Source organism: Ascaphus truei, chromosome 2 (genome assembly GCF_040206685.1).
Source record: "Ascaphus truei isolate aAscTru1 chromosome 2, aAscTru1.hap1, whole genome shotgun sequence".
NCBI classification, from domain to species: domain Eukaryota; kingdom Metazoa; phylum Chordata; class Amphibia; order Anura; family Ascaphidae; genus Ascaphus; species Ascaphus truei.
Genome location: NC_134484.1, coordinates 409,690,271 through 409,717,809, shown reverse-complemented (window position 1 = coordinate 409,717,809; position 27,539 = coordinate 409,690,271). Strand labels below are relative to the sequence as shown.

Sequence of the window (27,539 nt, the reverse complement as noted above, 5' to 3'; positions counted from 1 at the left end):
CCCGGAACCGGAAGCGTCGCCATCTCGCGTTGGACCCCCATGCGGGATCTCTTCTCCCACGACATCCGGTTGCTCCGCCGTCGCCACCGGAAGTGATGCCGTCCCTCCACGTGCGCGTTGGGCCTGGCGCGGCCCTTCCAGCGCTTCGCCGTCTGTTGTGACCAGGTAAGAGATAGGGCTTTTTGGCTTACCCATCCGCAGGGGTGTAGGCGTCTCTCTCCCATCTCCGCCAGGTCCTGGGATGGCGGGACTCCGTCGGTCGGATCGCCGATCTGCGGGGGACGTCCGGTCACTCACCCCACGGGGCGTCGTTCTCCCCGTCTGTCTTTTCCGCTCCGTTCTTGCTACCGCCAGCTCACGGAGGTCCTCATCAGAGTAGTCCCCTCGCCCCGACCTAGGGGTCTCGGGGCGGGGTGAAAGTCTCTTTGCCCCTGTCGCGGGGTTTAATCCAGCCGCCTCAATGGCCAGTGACCCAGCCGACTTGACCGGCTCCAGTCCCCTGTCTCCGGGACTTGCGCGGTTGATCCACAGCGCGCCCGGGGACTCAGCAGAGCGCCGTGTCACATCCACCGGGGGGTCAGCAGGCTGTATTGGGACGAATGTGGGCATAGGCCACAGATACAAAGTCCCGCAATGAGGGCAACGTGCCATCGTATTCACTGTACCTCCGGGCAGCCCGCATTGTAGGCAGAGCCCGACTACCGTCTCTGTATTGGCCACCCTCACCACCAGCACCCCGCCGGGCACTGAGTAGGGCTGGGTGGAGACCATAGTGCCCACAGTGGAGGAGCAGGCCATTCTTTGTACAGGAGTCACTTCCTGTACAGGTCTCTCCTTCTCTGTGGTTCCTCGCAACTGACTGGTGGAAGTTGCTGGATCTGCCACTCCCTGCTTCGGCTCCTCCCTTCTCTGACAGAGTTGGAACCCGCCCCCAGGGGTTGCGATAATGGGCGGGTCCCACAGGGGAATATCATGCCCCTTAATTAAGGCCGCACCTCTCAGTCCTGGTGGGCGCGGTCTGCGTTTTCGCGCCAGTCTCCTCCCCAGAGCTGGAGCCCTTTCCCGCGGCTAGTTCCCGCCTTCTCCTTGCAGCAGCTTTTTGCACAAGGTACCTTTGCTTGCAAATCACCTCCACGGCCGGAACTACTTTTTGTAGTGGCGCCGTCTGGATATCAGTCCCTGGGCCCAGTGGGTGCATCCCCACAGGCCATAATTGAAAGTCACTCCCCCTGGTAGAAATCAGGGGAGGGTCCCATAGACTCAACGGTTGACTCAACACAGGGGCTGAATTAGTCACTGTCCATCCCGGCGCAGCCATAGCTTTCGCGCCATGCCCCCCTTCAGGGCGGGGCTCTGCTGTTCGCGCCATTCCCGGCCAGCTCTGTGCAAGTCCTGCAGCAGCCATTTTTTCTGCGCCTGGCCCATGCGGTTTCCCTAGCAAGCGGGAGCCGCCATTTTGGTTGGTTTTTGCGCCCAAAAAGTCCATTCGTTCGCTCTCCTCACGGGGTTCTCCCCCAATTATAACAATTTCTTCACACTCTTCAAGGGTGGCCCCTCGCTGTCCCATACAGGATAAAAACGGGGCAGCCATAGCCTTCGCTCCGCTCCAGAGCAGCCTGGTCAATGACAACTCGGCGACAGTCTGCTCTTCAGTGGGTTGCACGCCACGGGTGCCCTCCCCATCAGCCTCTGTCCGCCATTTTACGTTCTCCGCGCCACGCGGATCCTCCACTCTCTCATAACAGTTGTCGTACATGAGGCTCCACTCTGCGGGGCAGCCACCACACCGGTACAATAAAGATTAGCTCAGATGCACCACCACATGTGTACCTTTTCTAGGTGTGACTCAGTGTTGCACTACCTCAGGCTAGGCTCACTCTCTCAGTGTCTGCTGTGACTCCTTCCTCCCAGTCTGTGCTTCCTACGGTGAGTGTCTGGAATGGCTAGGTACTCTGGCTGGCTCTGCCATGCAGTACTTGGGGCGTCTACCTGTCTTGGTCAGCCTAGCGCAGACCCTCTCCAGGACTCCTGACCAAGTTAACAGGCTGTCCCTTCTGGCATCCTACCAACTAGCACTGCCTCAAGGTGACTCGGTCAGCTATAGCCCGCTCCAGACCCCTCACTCCCTTCAGGCCCCTAGGTTGTCCCTGCGAACTGACAATATCCCGTCAGCCCCGACTACCCCTAGGTCCGTCCCTACGCAGCACAAAGTGGCAGCAGACACTCTCCCTGTTTCCCAGTGACCTAGCTAAAAGCCTGTCCTGTTGACGGATCTGATCTCAGCAGCTCGCCTCCAAATGTAACGGTGTTTCTGGCCCGGCCTGACCCACCCAATCTCACATTGGCCCCTGTGGTCTAACCGGACCCCATTACAGTGTGGATATGTCATATGGTGCACCTGCTGGCTACAGGACTCCTGAGTCTCCCGCATGATGGTGTGTGGGGAGAACCCGTCAGACAGGCAGCTGAGGTAGTGTGCTGAGTCTCACCTAGTTCCAGTGCAGCGCCTCCACCTCACCAGGGTCCCTGCGTCCGCAAGGGGATGATCCTGGCGAGGAACTCCTCCGTGGTGCTCCTCTCTGTACACTCATTCCAGATAGATACACGAGAGGGTTTCTGGCTGAACTCATCTTTATTGACACGGTGGGCATAGCTGCCCTCCACAAGGAGTATCTTCAGCCGCTCATCTCGCCAGTGCTCCCTTTAGTTAGGTATGTCACCCAGATCAGGGATTCACTTATTCCCGCAGGAATCACTGTCCTGTGCCAGGTCCCTGGACACAGCCTCCCATGGAGTTACTATAACATAACTGACACTCTGATAGAACTTGAACTCCTTCCTCAGCTCTGACAAGAGCTGGAACTCCTTTCTCAGCAGAACAACTAACAACCAACTCAGGTAGAACTTTCCAGCAACTAACTTTTAGACACAGTGCTGTGCCTTATGTAAGCTTCTGAGGCTGACACATCTCTGACATCACTAACCATGGAGTCAGAGCATGTGACCAGTCCCAGCCATACACAGAGCACCCCACCAGCTCTGAGGGGAAACCTCCATAATTACTGCTGGCATGCCCACACTTACCAGGCCTTACTGCCAACAGGAGAGATGACTGTAGGCATTTTACATGACCGCTACACAAGCTATCGAAACCTCTCAGGGTCCTTCATCGGGTTCCAGAGAAAACCTTTTGAGCTGATTGTAATGAAAACATGTTTCACCAATCATCCAATAAATAGTTGCATTGCTTCAGCAGTCTACATTACACATTATATACTGTATATCAGGGCTTTTCAAGTAGTTCTCCAAGGTTCAGATTAGAAAACATTGAGTAGAAGGGCCACAAGGTTTTGTAATGTAGTTTTAAATACGCGTAAAATATTTCAATATTTTACAAGCATTTGTCATCCGCACCATATATATTTACATTAACTTAACTTACACGTGAGTTTCAGTGTGAAAAACTGTAATTAGCTGCCTAAGTAACTCACATGAAATAAGCAGGAGCAAAGTACAAAGGTCAAATCAAGGTCCCCCATGGTCCGCATGTGGGTGGCCAGTGGAAGAGCCCGGCTGTAGAGCAATTAAAAGTGTCCGACTTAAAATGGTGAAACTATCAAGTAAAAAAAAATGTTTTGTCTAAATGAAGCAGCACTGTACAGAGTTCTGAAGCCATAATGAATCTCTCCCCAAAAGAGCAGAACGTTGGTGCCTGGGACACAGGGAAGTAATGCGACATGCACAAGGCGGCAAGGAGAGCAGCCACGGCGATTTGTAATGTGTGTCCCTCAGCATCAGTGCATCTCCAGAGGCAGCCAGGCTCAATGGGCCTGGGATTGCAACGTTCTGTGGGACTTATTGCAGGTCACATAGAATACTGCACATCAGAACTTCCCACCGCTTTGAATCTTTCTTTTAAATGACCAGCAAAAATTACAGAATTTACGTCACTTTCATTTGGGAATAGGGACTTGATACCCAATTTGTGTAGCCGAAAATGCATGGATCCCCTATGCAGCACTATACTGTGCAATATGTATATAATATCATATGATGCACCAAGTGCCCAAATGTAAAAAAAAACATTCTAGAAATCCTTTCCTTTGATACTTGTAAAAAGTCCTTAACGCCATGTTACCGAAATGATCAATTCACCTGGAGTGATTATGGTTTAACACTTCACTAACAAGACATGTAATACTTGGGAACATGGTGAATGTGCGTCACAGACCCACCCTTATGATAACATCAATAACAAAAATTAGGCGATGTTTAAAGGGAATCTCATGATAAAGTGAAAGCCCTGAGCCTGCTATGCAAGTGCTTTCCCACATTTTTAAATAGGCACAGTACTAGTGTGGTTAGTAATGAAAAACTATGGATGAAAGGCATGTGACACACTGAATGCGCATTTGCATGTCATTACCCAGAATCCCTTGCTGCAGTGGAAGCACTGTATGCGGAGAGATTATGGGGAAAAGCGGGGGAGGGGGGGTGTGCACCTGTCTGCGACATGTGATTGTGGTCACAAGTTTTTTTATCTTTGCTGTATGCTACACAGTGGAGGGTTTTTAGCACTTTGTAACTCGCCATAACTTTGTGTACCTTCAAAGAACTGTGGGCGCTTTTTATTTCAACATTTTAAATATTTGGTTCATAATTTGACACACAGACACAAAAAGCATGAACTCCGCGCTGAATAGGACAAGATATACAACGCAGATTTTTGTTAGGCTCATGTTCAGCTGCAGGATCTAAGTCAGTGATTTGCAACCTTTTTATGGTTAAGGAACCCTAAAATTATATCGTGAAATTCTGGGGACCCCAACCCTCTCTAATTGTGCGTCTGAGGTCAGATGCATTGTTAGGCTGGGGCCAAGGTGCCGCAGACCGTGTGGAGGTGTCCGCACGCCGAGCAATCAGATTGCCTTAAGGCAGTGATCGCGTCCATGCGGCGTGCGGGGGAGGGGGTACGCATTGCGCAAGAAATCAGTTGAAACTGATTTCTTGAGCGACAAGCCAGTCACGTGAGCGGTTCGCCCAATGAGGGCGAACAAGCTCAGTGACGCCCCTAGGAATGCCCCCCACTGCCCGTCCACCATGGCCAGGGAAATCACCCGCTTCATGCGGATCACTGTACAGCCTCCACATGCCTCCGCCCAGCAGACAGAGGCTCGCAAATGCGCAGTAGTGTAGCAGCCTGTCTGAGCTCAGCCCAAGGAACCTCAACCCTCTAATAGCGCGTCCGAGATCAGATGCATTGTAAGGAATCCCAACCCTCTCTAATAGCGCATCTGAGATAAGATGCATTGTAAGGAGCCCCAACCCTCCCTAATAGCGCATCTGAGATCAGGTGCATTGTAAGGAACCCCAACCCTCTCTAATAGCACATCTGTGATCAGATGCATTGTAAGGAGCTGCAACCCTCTCTAATAGCGCGTCTGTGATCAGATGCATTGTAAGGAACCCCAACCCTCTCTAATAGCACGTCTGAGATCAGATGCATTGTAAGGAACCCCAACCATCTCTAATAGCGCATCTGAGATCAGATGCATTGTAAGGAACCCCAACCCTCTCTAATAGCGCGTCTCAGATCAGGTGCATTGTAAGGAACCCCAACCCTCTCTAATAGCGCGATCAGATGCATTGTAAGGAACCCCAACCCTCTCTAATAGCGCGTCTGAGATCAGATGCCGTGTAAGGAACCCCAACCCTCTCTAATAGCGCATCTGAGATCAGATGCATTGTAAGGAACCCCAACCCTCTCTAATAGTGCGTCTGAGATCAGATGCATTGTAAGGAATCCCAACCCTCTCTAATAGCGCGTCTGAGATCAGATGCATTGTAAATTCTTCCGTATTTGGTACAATTTTATAACGATCTAAACATTGCAGGGAACCCAAGGGTACTTCCTAGAACCTCTGTAGAAAAACACTGTTCTAAGTCACGATGGCAGCTGTAATAAAAGTGCTATTTTGCACGGAGTTGCAAAGGTAGAATAGTGCAAATATTTTCAGCTAGAGATTTGTAAAGAGCCCCCTCCCCCGCCCTGCTAAAAGCCCTACAGAAATGCTGAGTTAATGTGCGTCTGCATGTGTGACTGTTCTATTCCACTTACAATTGCATCTATTCATCTGAAACACCATTAGGCAGTCTTCAAATAACCGGACATACGGTATATGTGTCACTACTAAAGGTGCAGTTCCACTTAAGACACAAGTGAAGGGATTGCAGGGATAGGCGAAATATCTGTGGCTGATGCAAGAGCAGTGTGTTTTTACCTGGTTTCTATAAAAAGCTGGCGTTATTTAAATGACTAAATTGTACTAACGGCACAGCCATGTGTAAGGGATTAAATCTTGGCTTCACAGATTTTGCTAAAAGAGCATCAGACACCTACGTGTATTTATTTGCATGATAATGTGAGGGTTCTCATTTCCTCTGGCTAATCTCATGCGTGTTGCATCACTGTATACCCTCCACCTGCACCTGTGTACCTATTTTGTAAATGTTTTGTACCTTTTTAAACCAGGTGTACCTATTTCTGCCCGTGCGTGAGCGTCAAGGAGAGTTCCATGGCCTGTCTCCTATTGGTTGAAGCTCAGAACCTTCAGCTAATTACAGTAGCTTGAAGATTCATCACCTATTTGATAACGGCACATTATACAGAAGTTATCATTACGTGTGTGTGTGTGTGCATCAGTCTGTGCGTACGCATCTGTTTGACTGTGCATGTACGCGACGTGTGTGTGCGCGTGCGTCTGTGTACCAATAAATCCAGAAATACAAGTTTATTATTGGTAAAATGATCTCTGCATATAATACATTACATTAGTTATGTTGCCTTCATAAGAGGTGCGCAATTGCATGTAAGCGCCTGTTTCCCCCATTGGCAGAGAAACTAAAGTGTACCTTTTTCATGCGCCCCTTGTTAGAGGGTCTGACATGGTTTTCAACAAGAGTTTGCACCCACAGAGCTCCCATTCCCCTTCTGTATTGGCCCTCTGAAAAGCCCACAAAACTCTTGATTGACAATTTCAAACAATTCCCCCATGAGACGCACTCCTCTTGCATGCTGGATGGCGTGGTGATGAGTTGCAGAGCAGCGGATGAGATGATCTCTGGATCTTTCCTATATCACCTTCCTCCAGTACTCACGGGTTACATTGTAGCTTTGGGACTCCTTTTTTCCTCCTGAAGGGAAGTGCCACTCTTATGTGGGAATAGTCCAAGAAGGGCTAAGTGCCCGAGACGTAGCGCCCCCCTTGATTTTGGACTGTGTTTTCCTTTTTTGCGTTGTTGCCTTTGTGGCAGTGCGTAGCACCTTTATTTTTGCACTTTGTGATATTTTTAGTATATAGATCAGTGTGTGTGTGTCTTCCTTGTCCCCCTGCCCCAGTTCTCCTGGGTATACCCCTCTCTGGCAGAGTATTTGTCTGGGTAGCAGCATCCTGAAAATGCCCTGTGTAGTATGCTCAGTTTATGAGATTGTTGCTCTCTTCGCATTGAATTGCTTTGTATTTGACCTCTATTGGTGTCACAGCTGTTTCAGGGCCGCAGGTAATTTAATTAATTTTTTTATTTTCCCCCATTTAGATTTTCCATAGAAATTGAATTTGTAATTCCCTTCAAAAGAAGCAAAAATCGCCAAATTGTTGCTTTTAGCATGGTTATAGTGGTTTAAAGCCAATTAGATGGTTAAACTCTTCACAAGAGGCTGTTTTGATTAAAGAAAGTCATCATGAAAAAGTTATGGAATTTCCATAATTGTCATTGCGGTTCACAAACTTTCTCGCCCCTGTATATTGATATAAGGAAGTAATGATCCGCTTAGAAATAACCATACAGTTTGAGAAGATACTATTCTGAGTTAAATATTGAGACACAAACAGGATATAACAAGTGGTTAACCATAGTTAGCCAATAAACATAGGAAAAATAGTAAAATTTTAGTATTTGAATAAGCATAATGCTGCACAATGTGACAACCACCTTACACGTTCAACTAGGGCGACAATAACTTCACAGCAACGTGATAAACACATGACACAATGAAATGGTAACTTATAGGTTAGCTATAAACAACAATATGTGCAAGATCAGGCATATGATGAATGCGTTTTGCAAAAGATGCTACAGTTCCTATTATCAATTTTATAAAGGGGTCACACAGTTATTGTTCAGTGTTCTCCTTGACGCGGCCACCAATTGTCCAGTGTCACCGTTTATATTGTCTTAAACTGTGTATGACACAATAAAGCTGCTTGGAATAAGATGCTGTCCTCCTTATACTTCTCAACGGGGAACCTGTGAAGAAAGAGTCCCCCATCTGCTACACACAAAATGAGGTTTTACTTCCTGACAGATGGTACTTGAGCTTTTCAGTGCTCTAATGATATATCTGGTATGTCATGAGTACTGGCACACCCGAGGTCTCATTGATGTGCCAGACCTCTCCAAAGGCGCGGTTGGCCCGATCTTTAAGAAGAGTGGCGCACCCTCTATTTCCGTCAGCCTGGAGACGGTGGTGCTCATGTAATCTCTGCTGAAACGATCACATGACCACAAATGTCAGTCCTTTGGCACTGAAAATGGTAAGACGCGCTAAGACAGATAAGATAAGGGAGCAACTCCCACACTTTACTTTCTTTTTTTTGCAAAAAAATTCAAGTTACCACTCACTTTAAAGCCCTGCCCTGCAGTATCCTAGTTTTGTTTTCTTTTGGTGTCAATCAACAAGATTTACCCCCATTAAACCTATAATGAATTTTGTTATTTTGAGCCTACATCTTTAAATGATTCCCTAGAACGGTGCATTGCAAACCTCGTCAACAACACAATCCTCCGTAGTTGTATTTTGGGAATCAGGCTGTCCCTCCGATGACCAAAGTAAACTAAGGGCACTAGCGTGTGGAGTAGGTTAAAGGGGCAGGTTCTCATGTTCCTCCGCTGTACAAGTTATAGCGAAGACAAACAAAAAAATCGCGTGCAACTGCATTCACATCACGATCAATCATTCAATCTGGTCATATTTGGGATTGCATCTTTATGGGGTGTTTTGACAGATTGAATTCTCACCAATAATCAACCAGACCCTACAACATTTGGCAGGAGACGAGAGTAATGTTTTAGTGGCTTTAAATGCAATGGTGGAGATTAACCTGCCCTAACATGACATAGATCTCTAAAAAAATAAAAATACTGCAGTATAAAATGAAAGAAAAAGGAGTATGCTAAAAATAGATAACGTGCCCTTATTATTGTATTTTTTTTTAGTATCTCTGAAGTTATTTGTGTAGTATCCAAAGGAACCGTCTGTCCACTCAACGTTGACCCCCACAGCTAGTAGTCAAATAAGATATAAGTGCGGAGCAGGAAAAAAGACCTTTTGAAGATGCGGGGTAAGGGCCACTTGCAGACCCGCTTCCCATGTCGGGCCAGCAGCCGCAGCAGCCCACGGATGGAGCTCACACGGCTCATGAGAGTCCGTCCCCTCTGTGTCTCCTGGTCTTGTGATACCTGAAAGGGTAATGACGCACTTCCTGCGCGACCACGATCCAGAAATAACAAAGAAAAAATGATCGATATCAGTGCTGCTCCTTGGGATGACAGACTCACCAGGCAGGTAATGAAATCAATTTATTAAATCTACATAAAACAGATACTAGAACATAACAAAAAAAAAGACCTCCTCCCACATGTTTCAGGCGCGTTCGCCCTTTCTCAAGGATTACTCCTTGAGAAAGGGCGAACTCGCCCGAAACATGTGGGAGGAGGTCTTTTTTTTTGTTATGTTCTAGTATCTGTTTTATGTAGATTTAATAAATTGATTTTATTACCTACCTGGTGAGTCTGTCATCCCAAGGAGCAGCACTGATATCGATCATTTTTTCTTTATTTGTGTAGTAGACTGAAAATGATCTGATGAGGAAGTGTAGTAAAACAAAATGTATTTTCTTTATTGCTATTTTGTACAAGAATTTTTTTTTTTTACATCCTGCAGAGACTTCACTATAGGTTAATGTTTGCAAATCATAAAATACAGAAGTGTACTGAAGCAGCACTTCACGTTTGGAGACCTCTGAGAATTACCATACTGTAGAGTTTATGAATACGCATATTCTTCTGCTGATCCACAGTCTCCCATTCATTCATACCTTCCAACTATACCGACCTAATGGACATCAACTGTACCTAATGTATCTATTGGGGCTGTGGGGACGATAGTAGAGCTTTACCGTCTCCGGCACGAACTGGGTGGAGCACACAACCTGCTAATGAATCCCTAAATCCCCCCACTAATGACATCTGCTGCGGGATTTATAACGTACATATTACTTATTTTTTCCCTCTATATCTGATAATTATAGACACAAGCATGATAGGTGGAATAATTATATACAAGTAACGGCAATTTTTTTTTGGTAAAATGTCATTGAACAGCACAGCAGTCATACTTCGTCAAATACCAAGTAAAGGCCATAAGAGGACAAAAAAACCCCCAAAAGCAGTGTAACCACTGACACGTTTGCTTCTAAGAGCTGTAATATAGTGTGCGCGCGTCAATGATAATTGCAGGGTATGACCCTGCAGTTGCTATACTTCGCATACGCATGGCTGTGAGCGTTGGCGCTGCAGATCTGGGAAAAAACAAGACATTTGTATTTTCGCACTGCTGCCACGCTGCGAGCCAATCACAGCGCGGCCTGATGCTGTGACAGAGCCACGCCCCCTAGCCATCGTGCACTATATTAACTAAACACGCATGCCATGTGAACGCACAGCGCCGGCACTATATAACAAGCCTAAGGCTGCAGCCCCGCTGTCTACGCTGCATGCGCCTCTGCCAGCACGTGCAGCCGAGTTCCCCGGTCTGCAGTGAACTGCAGGGGGAAAGACAGGGGAGGCGTGATGAGGGGCGCGGCCTTGACGTCACCCGGCAGGTTCACCCTCATTGGCTGAACCGCCAGGGGGTGTCGCCTAGCGCTCCGTTCTGATCTCAATTTTCCAGTGTGCTGGAAAAACTGACCGCGCAGTGGCTGCCCCTTGCAGCGGGCCCGGCCCCATTGAAGGGCAGCTCTTATACCCGGGCTGCAGTAGCCAGCGGGGACCATCCTTAGGCTGCGGTCCCAGTGCGTTCTACAGCGCACGCCATGTTCAAGCACCGTCCCACCCAATCAGACCGGGCCCAGTTCTTACCTAGGCGCGCATTTGGCAGCCGCGCTCTACCAAAAGTTCTCTCAAACACAAAACAATTGTATTTGGAAATTGCGACTGAGGCATGGCCACGCCCACGTGGGAATTTGCCACTGAAGTAAATGGGGGAAATCAGCTCGATCTGCCGCCTTATAATAACAAGTCCCCTACTTGTTTATCACGGTGTGCAAATTACGGATGACATTATCCTTGGGGTGAAGGAAACCAAGTGCACAATAAACCACACTCCGTTTCCTGTGTCAAAAATATATTTCAAACGTTCAAGACGGATTTCAAATACATACACAAGATTAACCAAAAAACCTGCCCATTCCAACTCATGTACAGGCATACCCCGGTTTAAGGACACTCACTTTAAGTACACTCGCGAGTAAGTACATATCGCCCAATAGGCAAACGGCAGCTCGCGCATGCGCCTGTCAGCACGTCCTGAACAGCAATACCAGCTCCCTACTTGTACCGAAGCTGTGCGCAAGCGGGGAGACTATAGAGCCTGTTACAAATGCCTTATTTCCATCAGTTATGCACGTATATAACGATTGCAGTACAGTACATGCATCGATAAGTGGGAAAAGGGAGTGCTTCACTTTAAGTACATTTTCGCTTTACATACATGCTCCGGTCCCATTGCGTACGTTAATGCGGGGTATGCCTGTATTCTATGAATTCCCTTTGGTTCTCAGTGGAATTGCCCCTTTGTAGGATCTCCACACCTTGTAAGTGGAGCAGAGCCCAGATCCTTCTCAGCTCATCACCCCGTGTTCCAATGCAGATTGACTCCTTGAAGACATGGCTGAGAATGTGGAATTAATGTCAGCAGGCTCCATCAGTCAGTGACCTTATTCTCTCCTAGTTATTCTCACCTCAGTTCTTTAACTGCAGACTTACAATAATGAATTACACCAAAATAATTAACCCAAGCTCGGGAGAGACAAGTGAAATCACCTATAAAGCTCATGTAAAGCCACCAGCTTCCTCAGAATGTAGCTTTTTCATGAACCTGAACTGGATCTGTATTCTGGAGCTAGACATGAATGTTGTGGCTTTGGGAAGCCTCGTTTCCTTAGATATAACACAAAATAAAATAAAAAAATGACCTTCTGGGCCACTATCATAAAGCCACAACATCTAGTCCCTGTGACATTAGACGAGCTGGTGTGTGCGTGTGCAGATTTAGAAATACATGTGCGCATGCACACACCCGGCCCAAAGCGAAACAATAAAATACAAACTGTAGTAACAAAAAAACAACCCTGTAAATTTCAATTATTTTGAATTGCATTGATGGCAGAATCTGTTATATAAACATTAATATAAAAAAAAAAAACCTTAGTCAAAAGTCTAACAGCACCACCACCACCACCACCACCACCACCACCACCACCACCACACAACAGTACCAGATTAATTACAAAAATACAATTAAAAAATAAATAAATATTACAAATGTGTGACTTTTTTCTTTAATAGAACTGATATTTTTTGCAGGAACAGACTGTCAATACAAGGGTGAAATCAAAAACACACACATTTCACCGCCCATTCACTTTAACAGGCTACAAGGAGTACTCCAGTGATACATACAAGGCATCTTACGGATTAGGACCACCTGAGCCCCTGCCCCAGAGACCCTACAATCTATTTTATAGGAAGCACGTGTAACCGCCGCAACAATGCTAAAGCAATAAAGCAGATCACAGCAGTGTTAGAAATAGCTCAGAAGCGCCCCTCCCTCCCTAAAAATAAAGGCAATAAATTCAATTTTAAAACACAAAACTATGTTCTGCAAGGAGTGACTGCACTGCATGTAAAGCAAAGTTTGCTCATCAAAATGTCATTAATTATATATTGCAATATATATCTTTGCTACAGCAGGCTTTCCCACCACATGGCGACCTCCGCGCCTCCTTCAGTACAGAGAATGTTTAAGATGAAATGGAATGAAGAAGTTGCATGGAACCAACTGCTCATGAAGTAAAATAGAACAAAGAAACGGCCTACGAGAGAACGGGAAGTATTTCCGAATGTGATAGCACAAGAACTAGAACTGAACACTCATGGGCTCAGTTCAAAGGCAGATCAGCAACTGGGGAAATTGTACTTATTTTTGATGAGCCAATCTAACTGTACTATGGGAATCCAGCTGTCAAGGTTCTTTTGTATGTTTGCTGTATGATTTCTAGGTCACATCTGTTCAGATTACTGGCGAAAATCAATATGAAGCTCAGAATTTGCTCTAAAGCGAATGTCACCAGACAATAGAATTGCCATGGCCTAAGATGCCAGCAAATGTTCTGGTGACATCCCCTGTATGTACATTCTAGAACATAGAACACATCCTGCAGATACCATTCCATTCCCACTAAGAAAGGCGTAGGTGTGTAAATGTTAAATGGTGGAAATAAGACAACTGGTCAGATGTGCATAAAGGTAAAAACAAACTAACAAATGTTCTGCGTACGAGGTAGGAGGTCTCTGGTGCCGCTTCATACTGGATTCCTGAGATACAGACCTTGGAAGGTCCCCGTGGTAGCCGCTCCGGCTGGGCACCCAATAAGGCGGTTTAAAAGGTCCCACGGGCCAATAGTAAGCCACGACATCACTTGCGGCTTCCTATTGGCCAGTGTGACACAGCAGCTTTAAACTGCACAGAGATACCGGCAGCACATTCTCAAGTATCTCTAGAAGCAAGGGGCCCCAGAGCTGAAATTAACGCTGTTCAGCTCCGGAGACCCCCTGCTTCAAACCTAGGGTGGATTTTTGTTTTGTTAAGGTACAGGTCCGTAAGTTTGTGCCTGCTATTTCACACAGCACCTGCAGCAAAGCATGGGTTAAAGAAGCGCATGGCCAGTAAAACTTTTCGCAGAAAGCTGGATTGACCTTTTGGGTCTCATCAGTGAGGGCAGACGTAGACCTTTTGGGGATGAGTCCCAGACCACTACCACAAATCAATATAAAGAGTTAGATCATTTGTGTGGTTTGTTTTAATATGTGCAGGTGGATATTCATTGGTTGATTTGTATTAGGGGTGGGGCTAGTCTGACAGTTGGGTTTTAAGGTAAGCAGTTTGGCAACCATTTTATATCAGAAAATTGAGAGCAAGTTCCCTCCCCTTCTTTTGTTGGAGTTATAAATATGTAAAAAATAATAATAATAGTTATGGGGATGGGAAAAGAAGGTATAGTCTCTGCTCAGTGGGTGTTGCTCCCGCCAGATATCTACCAATTGGCAGTCCTTTAGGCCCTGAGTGATTTGTTGGATGTCTGGCTTTGGTGGGAGACCTGATTCGGTGCATCGATCTAGTTTGGGGTTTATTGTTCTGTTAAGATCTCCCGCTACTATCAGCGTTCCTTTTGCCTCTCTCCGTAATTTTCGGAAGAAAAGGGCGAAAAAGTCCCCTGACGTCTCACAAGGTGCGTAGATGGATACCAATGTAAGAGGTTTCCCCTGGAGCGAGCCCACCAAGATGAGATATCTACCCTCTCTGTCAGTTACTTTCTTTTCTAACGTGAAGGCTAGTCGGTTGTGTATCGCTATGGCTACCCCCCTCTTTTTAACCTGTGCGGATGCTAAGTATACCGTTCGGAAATTTTTATCTAGGAATTTGGGGTAGCTGTCCCTGGAGAAGTGCGTCTCCTGGAGGAATAATAAATCCGCCTTGTGTCTTTTATAGTCTCTAAGGGCTAGTTTGCGTTTTGCTGGGCTATTCAGGCCTTTAACATTATGTGAGATGCACCTGACTTCAATACTCATGGTGTATTAAAATGAACCTGTCTCTTTCGGAGTCCTGCTGGGACATTCTGCTACCGCCAGGTAGTTGTAGATCTCGTCTTTGTCTTCTACCTTCTTTTCCCATCCCCATAACCGTTACAGCCGGCTGGACTACTTCCTAGTATCTAATAGACTGGTCCCAGTGGTCTCCCATTCGGGCATACACGATATTTCGTGGTCGGACCACGCACCCATTGAGCTGCGGTGCACATTAAATTCACTAGACAGGCCAGGAGCAAACTGGAGATTAAACGAACTGCTGCTGAAAATCCCTAATACCCATTTGGAAATCGGAGAGAAAATAGCAGAATTTTTCTCGGATAACTTAGGTTCAGTGACATCACATACCACACTTTGGGAGGCCCATAAAGCCACCCTAAGGGGAACGTTAATGAACCTAGCAGCTAGAAGGAAGAGGGAGCAAGACTGCCGGATAAAACTCCTACACGAGAAATTGGCAGCCCAAACAGAGGAACATAAGAGAGATAAAAGTGAAGTCTCCTTCAAAGCACTCTCAGACACAAAGCAGCAGTTAAATATCGTACTAACCTCCCAGGCAGAAAAAGAAATGAGCTGGACAAATTACTTTGAGAAGGCGAACAAGCCGGACACCCTATTAGCTAATCGACTCCGTCACAAAATTCCGAATTATCACATACAAGCCATCCGCACACAAGGGGGAGACCTCACCTCAAATCCTAAGCGGATCGTGGCAGAATTTAAAAGCTACTACGAGGCGCTCTACGATGGAGGGAAGGTCACACATAATCAAAATACGAGGGACAATCTCAGGGATTTTCTACGGGAAGCAAAACTCCCAACATTGACCAGGGTGGAAAGGGAAGCGTTACAGACGGACTTCTCTTTAGAAGAGTTAACGGCAGTTGTAAAGTCACTTAAGCCTGCCAAGGCGCCTGGCCCTGATGGCTTCTCCAATCTATACTACAAAAAATACCTAAAAATTCTAGCCCCACACCTGTTAAGAATGTTTAATTCGGTCATGCAGGGGGCCTCATTTCCAGCACAGATGCTGCAGGCGTCCATCTCCCTGATCCATAAACCTGGCAAGGACCCGGCAGACTGTAAGAGCTACCGGCCCATCTAAATTTTCTCCAAATTATTAGCCAATCGAGTGGGTATCGTCCTTCCCAGGTTGATTCATCCAGATCAGGTAGGGTTCATCGGAGGAAGGCAGGCGGCAGACAATACCAGGCGGATAATTGACTTGATTGATCTGGCACAAAAACAGAACACCCCGTCAATGGTGTTGAGTCTGGACGCCGAAAAAGCCTTCGATCGGATTGATTGGCCCTATCTGAGAGGAACGCTTGAAGCATTTGGCTTTAGAGGACGTCTCCTAGGGGCCATCATGGCCCTATACGGGGGGCCAACGGCAAGGGTACGGCACCAGGGGTTCCCCTCGGAACAGTTCCCAATAAAGAGCGGAACTCGTCAGGGCTGCCCGCTGTCGCCCTTGCTGTTCGCCTTGTGTGTAGAACCTCTGGCGGCGCATATAAGAAACAACCCGGATATTACGGGAATATCTGTAAAAGAGCAGTCACACAAAGTGGCGCTCTACGCGGATGATGTGATCCTGACATTATCAAAACCCCTTACCTCCCTGCCCAATGTCTTCTCAATTCTGGGGACCTTCAAACAAATATCGGGGTTCAAAATTAATCAGGCCAAATCTGAAGCCCTCAATATTAATCTTTCAAAGCCGATGGAAAAATTAATTGGACTAAATTTCAATTTTAAATGGCAACCCTCCACGCTTAAATACCTAGGGGTATACATCACGAAAGACTACAAAGCTTTGTACAAAGCAAACTATCCCAGGTTGTTCCGGACTTTGCGTGAGGATCTCCGGCGTTGGGCGGAGTGCAGCATCTCGTGGATAGGGCGCATTCATAGCATAAAAATGAATCTCCTCCCGCGGATGCTGTACCTTTTCCAGGCCCTACCGATCCCCCTAGTAAAAGATGATATCCTTGCGTTACAGTCCCTAATAACAAAGTTTATCTGGGAGAAGAAAAGCCCACGAATTAAAAAAGAAATCTTGAGGAGGCCGACCTTGAGAGGAGGGTTGGGGGTGCCATGCTTGTTCGCTTATCACGAAGCAGCCCAGCTGAGTCAGATTGTGCAATGGCATTTAGACCCAAGTCTCCGAAGGTGGGTCGAGCTGGAGAAGGCGTGCTGCACACCAATAGAAATCCATAGTCTAATCTGGCTGGCCAAAAAGAATAGGTCCACCATACGAACGCCTCTGCAGGCGGTGGCTAGCTCCTTGAAAATATGGGAGGCAACCAAATTTAAATGTTTCCTTACATCTCCGAACTCCCTAATGACCCCAATTTGGGGGAACCCAGATTTTGCTCCTGGACTGGATAGCTCTAATTTCTCAAACTGGATACAAGCAGGGTATCTCCGACTAAAAGATCTGGAGGCTAGGCAGCACATTAAGTCATTTGCCCACATAAAAGAAGAAAAAGCACTTCCTAACGCGGAACTATTCAGGTACCTCCAGATCAGGGCTTTCTATAACGAAGCTCCAATTCGGCCCCGTGAGAACAAATTTTGAGCAGCTCTGTTCAAGAGACACGGACACAAGGGGACTAACCTCTAGAATGTACAGGGAGGTAGTCTGCCCGGAGCCGAAGGTCCACCCCAGACTTAGTTACATGAGACAGTGGGAAACAGACTTAGGGGAGACATTAGAAGACGAGGACTGGGACAGGATCCTGCAGGCAGCAGCCAAAAGCTCTATCTGTACCACGTTAAAGGAGAACGCCTATAAAGTCCTGATGCGGTGGTATTATACTCCCACTAAATTATCTAAATTTGTCAAAGGCTACTCTCCGCTCTGCCCCAAACAGTGCGGAGACAGAGCGGACTTATGCCATATGCTGTGGTCTTGCACAAAGGTGGCGCCGATTTGGGCAGAAATTAGAGACTGGCTTCAACGTTTGTTGGAGGTGGAGATCCCCCTGGACCCATGGCTGTTCCTGCTGGGCAGACGGGTCAAGGGACTATCTAACGCCTCACATAAGCTAATCACACATTTGGCAACTGCCACCAGGTGCGAGATTGCAGCACTGTGGAAACAACCAATCCTCCCATGCATCCCCAAGATTAGAAATAGAATTTGGTTTGTTTGCCGGATGGAACAATTAACAAGTTTGGTTAATGACACCGGCCAAAATTATCTAAAAGTCTGGTCGCCCTGGCTGGCACAGACGGACATCCCGGGAATAGATAGTACCACAATATTGCAATGATAGCTGAGAAAGGCGCTCTCCGGTAACGAAAGGGATCCATGACGGCAGATTGACAGTATAGCATGGGGAGAGGGCGTGATAACGCCAATCAGCATCCACAATAGGGGACAGAGATAGACCACATGGAGCCACAGGGCGCTAGGCAGAGAGGCGTGTACACATAACCCCACGACATCCTCGCTGAGGAGCACATCCAACAGGAGAACTGGGAAAACTCGAAGCCGGTGCCGCTTCTGCAAGAAAGTCTTTATTGCACCACCCCCCCCCCCCCCCCACCTGGTCTACCCTGTTTCCGAATCCCCGTGTTTGTCCTGTGAGTCTAGTACGTCTAGTTTTTGGTCGATCGTTAAAAATAAAAAAGTAAGGGTGATATTATAGAAGCCAATGGGAAGTGATAACATGTATGTTTGAATGCACCCAATAAAACCAAAGTTTCAAAAAAAAAAAAAAATAATAATAATTTGATTTTGTATCATACATGTGTATGTATTATGCTAAAATTAAATGGATATGTATTGTCACAGCGGCAGGATTCCTTGCCAGCTGGATTACAGTTGATTTGATAGACAAGTTGGTCGGCCCTATCCAGGGCCTGGGAAGGCCGTAGCAACGTCTTAGCTTTGCGGCTTGGGTTTCTCTAACCTTTGGCGAGCGATGGTGAACGTGCCCACTTGGCATTAGGTCAGTGGCTGGCATATTAAATGTTTTCGGCTGGCAAGGATTATGCTAATTATTTCAATGTTAATAAAGCTGTGGCCGTTAACATCTAAAGTCGTGGTCTGTCAATGTTGGGCTTTGGGTGGTACGGCCCTTTGGTCACAGGTGATGAAGGAATCAGAGAGGCATAAGACTGTAGGCTGTTCCCTGGCCTTGCATTGTGAAGTTCGTCATAATAAGTTGGACTTGTGGGAGGGTTGGTTTCTTCTAGCTACAGGTTGTACACAAAGCCACCCACCCCCTTAGCTTGATTAGTTTTATGATAACGACAGGGTGACAATGGTAAAGATAAAACCATTGACTGATTTACACTATTACCATACACTATTTAGAGGCCCTTAAGTAATGCAATTTGTAATTAATTAAAAAAAAAAAAAAGACGGGGTGTGTGCCGAACACGCGCATACTAAGTGACGCATCTTTGTGTTTTGTCACTGAAATTGTAGTTTGATCTTGATGTTTTTGATGGAATGAAAGACTTTTGAGAGTATAAAATGACTGGTACTGTGGCGGGTTTGGTTAAATCCAGCAAGGATTTTTAGTGCTGTAAGATTAGCCAGCAGGGGGGAGCCATTTTCGTTTCCATGGAGGAGTTTTAGGCTGCGTCCATAGAGGGGCAGACCGCTGAGCGATCAGACTGCCTAAAGGCAGTGATCGCGTCTATACAGCGTGCGGGCGCACGGAAGCGGGAGGGGGCGCGCGATATCAGTCAAAACTGATTTCTCGCGCGATAGGGCGGTCACGTGAGCGGTTCGCCAGCTCCGTGACGTCAGTGGCCCGCCCATTGACACGCCCCCGGACTGCACGCGTACTAAGGCCAGGGAAAGCACCCACTTTCCCTCAGCCTCCACGCGCCTGCATTGTCTATGGACGCAGCCTTAGTCCTATGAGATTTAGGTAGATGCCAGCAAAGAACTATTATAAATGCATAGAACTTTATTTTATTCTCTTAGAAAAATCACATAATACAAATTTGAATCAGCAGACTGGAAAACCATTATCATGAGTAATAAAGAAAGGAAAGTATCTGTAAGGTGTGTAGGTAGGTAGGGGTGGGCGTGTGTGTGTGCGAAGTTCAAGCGCAAATACCGTTAACAATATTCAAAGTGAACACACTTGTGATAAGAGAAATAAATATATTACATATGGAGGTAGTGCTGCTCCAGAAAAGGACTCAAACCGGCATCCAAAACAGGTACACTGAAGCAAGGGATCAGAAGCGCAAATACTCCCCAAATATGTGGAAAAATAAGAGACACACAAAATAGTGCAATAACGTATAAATCAATGCTGTGATGGTAATTGAATGGTATCTCACTCACAATTGAGAAGTAGAAAATAAGCGTTGTGGTTATTCAGAGTTACCAACTCAAGAGGATTTATTCCAGTGCGTACTAGTGGGTATTCCTCAGGAAAAGGATAGGGAGATGAGGCTTATTTTCTACTTCTCAATTGTGAGTGAGATACCATTCAATTACCATCACCGCATTGATTTATACGTTATTGCACTATTTTGTCTCTCATTTTCCCAGATATTTGGGGAGTATTTGCGCTTCTGATCCCTTACTTCAGTGTGTGTGTGAGATAGCTGAGGGGGGTGTCTCTAATGGATATGTACTGTATGTATATACAGCACTAGGTAAGTAAGTACCAATAGATGCATGAAAATGTATGCATAATGCAATGTATTACAATAGGCTTTTTTCTGTTTAAGGTGGACAGCACCATTATACTCGGTCTCCTGTAATGCGCGTGTGCGGGCGTCGCTGGCCACACGTGAATGCGCCTGGTCGCTTTTCGGTCTCCACCAACGATTTTTAGTGCTGTGAGATTAGCTAGCGGGGGCGCACGCATATGTCCGTGCACGCGCCTTACATCTGTCGCGCATTTCATTTCCATGAAGGAGTTTTGTCCTATGAGAATTTAGTAGGTGCCAGCAAAGAAGTTTCACTTCAAAAACAAAAACAGCCAAATTGTTGCTTTTAGCATGGTTAGATTAGCTTGAGGGAGCAAAGTTGGTCCAAATACTATACGAGAAATTGCCCCCTTAACCAGCAACATCTTTATTTTAGGACAATAAATTTAGTCCATTCATCATACGTCAAACTTAAAATAAAGGAAATTGTTGTACTGTACTTGCCCTCCACCTATAATTGTATAATCCAATTTTAGAACATATTTAAGTTAGTTCCACTATTATCCATTCCAGATTTCTTTCCTTGACTGACAAAAGCAGCCACGTTAAGAGACAGATAAGATTATAATAGCTGTGTTTTCCTCCAGAGAATGAAATAAGAGGTCTGTCTTCATGTGTATTTCAGTGACAGTCCTGTAGTCCATCGAAGTCCATCACACTCACTTGTGCAGTGTCTTTTTTAATCACCGTTTTGTTAACACCATGACAGTGATGCGACACGTGCACCTGATCCTTTCAGATTATAATTATGTACCAGCAAACATGTTTACATTTAAAAAGCAATGCCAGAAGCACGTGGCTTCTGCCTGCAAAGCTCAATTTCCGGTCACGGAGAAATTGCTCCTGCAATGTGTTCAGATTGCTTCCGAGCATATTCTGTCACATGCAAGAATGCTGAGCACGTCTAAAAGCGAGACTGGAAGTCAAAATGACACTTATTTTTAAACATATCCTGAACTTGGAGGGGAGTACAAGAATATGACCACAACCATCATAACGGCAGAGATATTGAACATGAACCCTTGTAGCTTCTCTTCTACGAACAATACGACCACTTCAGTGCAACGTTACAGCATCAGAAATGCGTATCCCACGGTGGTCAGCCCCAGATGTTCACGTTCGGTTTGTGCAGACTGAATTTTCATTATCCCAAAAAACCTAGGTCATTAAAAATTTTTTATATATATATATATATATATATATATATATATATACATATATACATATATACATATATACACACTACATACATACATACACACACTGGTTGACAAATCACCCAAAAACCTACTCGCCGAACCAAAAAAAAAATCTACTCGCCACCTAGTTCCGCCCCCATTCCCGCCCTGCTTGGGCGGCCATGAGGAGGTTGCCACGGGGTCAAATTTAGTCGCCACGGGCCTGCAGGTGAATGGATTTGTAGAACACTGTATATACATATTAAAAAAAAAAAAAAAAAAGCATACATTACCAGAAACTGGTAAATTCAGTAAGTGTATTAAAACACAAAGCACAGAAGTCCAACGTTTCGATCCCACAGGGGGATCTTCCTCAGGTTTAACACACACACACACACACGAGATAATCACCAAAGACGCCTCTTAGTCGTGTGCAAACTTGGATAGATGAGTAGTTCAGGACAGTTAAACATTAAGTCTCATTGGTAGATCAGAGTTATGAAGATACTTTAAAACATGTTTATTCAAATTCTATCAAATAAATTGTACATGAAGTACATTAAAATCCGATAGGGGAGAGAATGGTATATATTAATAGGGCAAGTATGTAGTATATACAGGTATGATAAGGATCAGTGTCCAATAAGGGCTTACATGGATGTACAGGAGTGAATAGCTACTACTGGAGGCTCGTAGCAATATAGATAGGGTGGTATAACTGCTCATCTGAGAACACCAGTGTACTTTGTATACATTGGACACAAATACCAGGGTGGCAACTGTGATTGTTGTCCAAAGTAAAGGAGTGATTTAAAGAGCTGGCTGTTGGCTTATAAATACTATACAGTAGTATTAAAGAGGTGTTCAGTACTGTATCTCAGAAAGATATTGTGCAAGATAATCTTGCTACACAGGACTGGCATCCATTAGAGCCTTTGAAACCCTGTGCTCAGCACAAGTGTCTGCAGATACTGCCTCTGTAATACCAAGTTATTGGAGATAGATCTATATAAATATCCCTCTCTGTACACCAGCACACATTCTGTCTCCAGTTCTGACTACCCATTTATCGCTGTGTAGCATCTGAATATAGCCCTAGTGCGTTCTACTTCCCCCTCAACTACTGATCTCCAGAACCCATCCCAATTATGTCAATATCTATTTTTTCTTTACATGTAAAGATTGCTGCTTTACAAATCTCAGTATTTAAATGAATGCTCTGTGTTCACATGTTCGAACCCTCCAAAAACCCAACACACGCACCCCTCAAATGTGTTCAGAACCAGATTCAAACTCTCGAGCATTTCTTGTGTGAAAATGTAACCTGCTCCACCCCAATGAAACACAAAGCATCATTAGCCAACCTCTAGGGCTCTCGCTGTCATCATGCAAACACAAGGCTGCTGTGACCCCAAAGCCGGCGCACAAGGCCTCTCCCGCAGGAAGCACAATATCTGCTGTATGTTTCATCCCACACACCAGTGGTGAACGAGGGATCACAATTGCAAATGACGCACGCTGAAACTGCAGCAAATCCCCCGCACCAAACAGAATAAGTAAGAGAGCAGAAGAGACTGGGAGAGCTGTGGGGTTCAGATCAGGCATATGTACTTCCGCACATAAAGACGCTGGCTGTTTCGTTCTCACTCCAGGTCCTCACTATGCGGGTGACAAACTTGATTCCTCTGCATCTGTGGAATATCAAGACTTCCACTTTGCTATTTTACACACCCGACCCACCACTACACATGGCACCTTTGTTGGTTGAACAAACAAAAATATATGTACGGTATGCTGAGGAGAGATGCTCTTACTGTGTCAGTACTGTATGTGATCGTTGGCTATGAAGGATTGAAGCTGCTAATTAATCACTGCAATATAAAGTGTAAGATCATGCAAGAGCGTATAGATTTAAATGGTATACAGCAACATGTGCAGGGTTGCAAATTAGATATACAGTAACATGTACACGAATAGCACAGGTGCATGGCACATGTCTATGTATATAGTTATATGTGCAAGCTGTGGGTCATAAGTATATCAATAAGGTGCTGGAGGGAAGGTCACAGGAATAGGGTGACGCAGGCAGCGCTGCAGGTCACAATGTCCCACAGTATCATGATACTGGTTTATAGAATGAGAATGTCTTAATAGAAAGGCAGGACACCCATAGTAACAGTATTACATTAAACGGGTTACTGGACACAATGGTGAAAGGTGCGACGTGCCCGAGACGCACCCTCTCCGCTCCATGCTGTTTCCTCCTCACCTTGGCCCCACCCCCAGGGCTCTTAGCACCACCTACTGATTGGCTGCTGCTGGGTAATGCAGCCAATCAGGATGGAGGGAGCTGCACAGCATCCTAGAAACAGCCCTGCTCGGGGAAATCCTGCGGCCCCCAAAGCCGGTCAGGTCACCATGTCCTGAGAGGTAATACCGGACATACATGTCCGGTATTACCTCAATTTTTACTCCACAGTGTCCAAATACAGGAAAGTCCGGTTCCATACTGGACACCTGGCAACCCTAGCTAGCAGGGGTAGGCAACGCCAGTCCTCAAGGGCCACCAACAGGTCAGGATTTCAAGATATTCCTGCATATGTCAGTAGAAAACTGAGCCACCTGTGCTGAAGCAGGGATATCCTGAAAACCTGAGCTGTTGGTGGCCCTTGAGGACTGGAGTTGCCCACCGCTGGGCTAAAGGCACAAACTCCGATGTCCCATATCCCCTGCACACCTGACTGTGTGTGTCTGTGACCTCAGCCTGCCTGAGCTAAAACCAACAGGCCAAGAGACAATGTTATTTCCCAGAAAGAAAAAAAAAAAAAGAGAGAGCAGAGAGCACGGGAGCAGGACAGACCTGTGCCGAGAACTAGACACAGTTGGTTCCAGGCAAGCAGACAGTAGTCGGGTATTGTGGGGAAGGGGGCATTGGAAGGAAGAGGAAGCAGACAGACCTAGAGCAAAGGGTGGGAGAACAGAGAGGCAGAGAAGAGGGGGAGCACCAGAGAAGGGGGCAGGGGACACCGAGCGCCAGGCAGGGGAGGGGAGACACGGAATGGCAGAAAGGGGCAGACAGAGGCAGAGGGGGGGAGGTGGCGGCAGAGGGGGGGGCGGCACAGAGAGGCAGAGGGGGGGGGAACAGAGAGGCAGGGGGGGGGGGCACAGAGAGGCAGGGGGGGGGGCACAGAGAGGCAGAGAGGGGGGGCACAGAGAGGCAGAGGGGGGGGGGCACAGAGAGGCAGAGGGGGGGCACAGAGAGACAGAGGGGGGGGGCACAGAGAGACAGAGGGGGGGGCACAGAGAGGCAGAGGGGGGGGCACAGAGAGGCAGAGGGGGGGCACAGAGGCAGAGGGGGGGGGCACAGAGAGGCAGAGGGGGGCACAGAGAGGCAGAGGTCGGGGCACAGAGAGGCAGAGGGGGGGCACAGAGAGGCAGAAGTGGGGGCACAGAGAGGCAGAGGGGGGGGCACAGAGAGGCAGAGGGGGGGGCACAGAGAGGCAGAGGGGGGGCACAGAGAGGCAGAGGGGGGGCACAGAGAGGCAGAGGGGGGGGTCACAGAGAGGCAGAGGGGGGGTCACAGAGAGGCAGAGGGGGGGTCACAGAGAGGCAGAGGGGGGTCACAGAGAGGCAGAGGGGGGTCACAGAGAGGCAGAGGGGGGGTCACAGAGAGGCAGAGGGGGGGTCACAGAGAGGCAGAGGGGGGGTCACAGAGAGGCAGAGGGGGGGTCACAGAGAGGCAGAGGGGGGTCACAGAGAGGCAGAGGGGGGGTCACAGAGAGGCAGAGGGGGGGCACAGAGGGGCAGAGAAGGGGGGCACAGAGGGACAGAGAAGGGGGGGCACAGAGGGACAGAGAAGGGGGGGGCACAGAGGGACAGAGAAGGGGGGGGCACAGAGGGACAGAGAAGGGGGGGGCACAGAGGGACAGAGAAGGGGGGGCACAGAGGGACAGAGAAGGGGGGGGCACAGAGGGACAGAGAAGGGGGGGGGCACAGAGGGACAGAGAAGGGGGGGGCACAGAGGGACAGAGAAGGGGGGGCACAGAGGGACAGAGAAGGGGGGGCACAGAGGGACAGAGAAGGGGGGGGCACAGAGGGACAGAGAAGGGGGGGCACAGAGGGACAGAGAAGGGGGGCACAGAGGGACAGAGAAGGGGGCACAGAGGGACAGAGAAGGGGGGCACAGAGGGACAGAGAAGGGGGCACTGAGGGACAGAGAAGGGGGGCACAGAGGGACAGAGAAGGGGGGCACAGAGGGACAGAGAAGGGGGGCACAGAGGGACAGAGAAGGGGGGGCACAGAGAAGGGGGGCACAGAGGGACAGAGAAGGGGGGGCACAGAGGGACAGAGAAGGGGGGGCACAGAGGGACAGAGAAGGGGGGGCACAGAGGGACAGAGAAGGGGGGCACAGAGGGACAGAGAAGGGGGGGCACAGAGGGACAGAGAAGGGGTGGCACAGACAAGGGGGGCACAGAGGGACAGAGAAGGGAGGGCACAGAGGGACAGAGAAGGGGGACACAGGGATAGAGAAGAGGGGGGCACAGAGGGACAGAGAGGGGGGGGCACAGAGGGACAGATAAGGAGGGCACAGAGGGACAGAGAAGGGGGGCACAGAGGGACAGAGAAGGGGGGCACAGAGGGACAGAGAAGGGGGGCACAGAGGGACAGAGAAGGGGGGGCACAGAGGGACAGAGAAGGGGGGGCACAGAGGGACAGAGAAGGGGGGGACAGAGAAGGGGGGGCACAGATGGACAGAGAAGGGGGACACAGAGGGATAGAGAAGGGGGGGGGGCACAGAGAAGAACAGCCAGGGAGAGAAGGGGACGGGAGAGTTGTCAGACAGACGATGAATGTGAAAATCAGACACAAACATGGTAACAGAGGACAATTGATGTGATGTACAGGACTCCCTGCTCTTCCTCTGCATGCTGCACTATGTGCCCGGCCTAGCCCTGTGCACCCTCCTTGCAGTGTGTCTGACAAAGGTTTCCATTGAACTCCACCGCATGACAGCGGCTCCTGCAGCACGGACTGTGCACGTGTGACGTCTGCCTGGGCCAGCAGGACCTGCAAAGGGGGGGAGGATGTCCCTTCATTGCATGGTCCTTAATCTCCCAGATCCCCTCCACGGTGCGGAGATGTCTGACACACAATGCATGCACACCCTCACCTACAGATCCCCTGCACCCATTGATCCCAGCCCTGCTTGCACCCGGGCTCCATGCATGCGGTGAGCGCCCCTCTCTCAGCCCAGCCTTACCCCTTTGCATGCTCTGCCTCCTCCTCGTTGTCGCCGTCTATCCCGCAGGTGTCCTGGTCATCCAGCTCCAGGCTCTGCTGGCTGGCCGCGGACTCACTGTCCTCCGCCATCACGAGAGAGACAGAGGGAGGGAGGGAGCTGGGGCGCAGGCAGGCAGCTCAGCCCGTGCAGCACCCTCTGGCGGCCAGGAGAGGGACACACAGGACCCATCCTCTTCATCCTCTCACCCCCTTACACACTTACAGGAGAGGGACACACAGGACCCCTCCTCTTCATCCTCTCACCCCCTTAAACACTTACAGGAGAGGGACACACAGGACCCCTCCTATTCATCCTCTCACCCCCTTAAACACTTACAGGAGAGGGACACACAGGACCCCTCCTCTTCATCCTCTCACCCCCTTACACACTTACAGGAGAGG

The 27,539-nt window shown here is 47.9% G+C and overlaps 1 protein-coding gene across 3 annotated transcripts in view; it reads right to left on the bottom strand.

Moving 5' to 3' along the window:
* The window catches only part of NMT2 (N-myristoyltransferase 2), a 66,519-nt gene extending 39,240 nt beyond the window's left edge, over positions 1 to 27,279 (bottom strand). The window contains exon 1 of one of the 3 annotated variants that reach the window (XM_075587426.1): positions 27,118 to 27,279. In XM_075587426.1, coding sequence (XP_075443541.1) covers positions 27,118 to 27,227 — 110 coding nt within the window. In that variant the 5' untranslated portion in view covers positions 27,228 to 27,279. The remainder of the gene's footprint in view (positions 1 to 27,117) is intronic. The other 2 variants (XM_075587424.1, XM_075587425.1) reach the window with 2 other exon arrangements.
* Between the last annotated feature and the right edge of the window lie 260 nt (positions 27,280 to 27,539).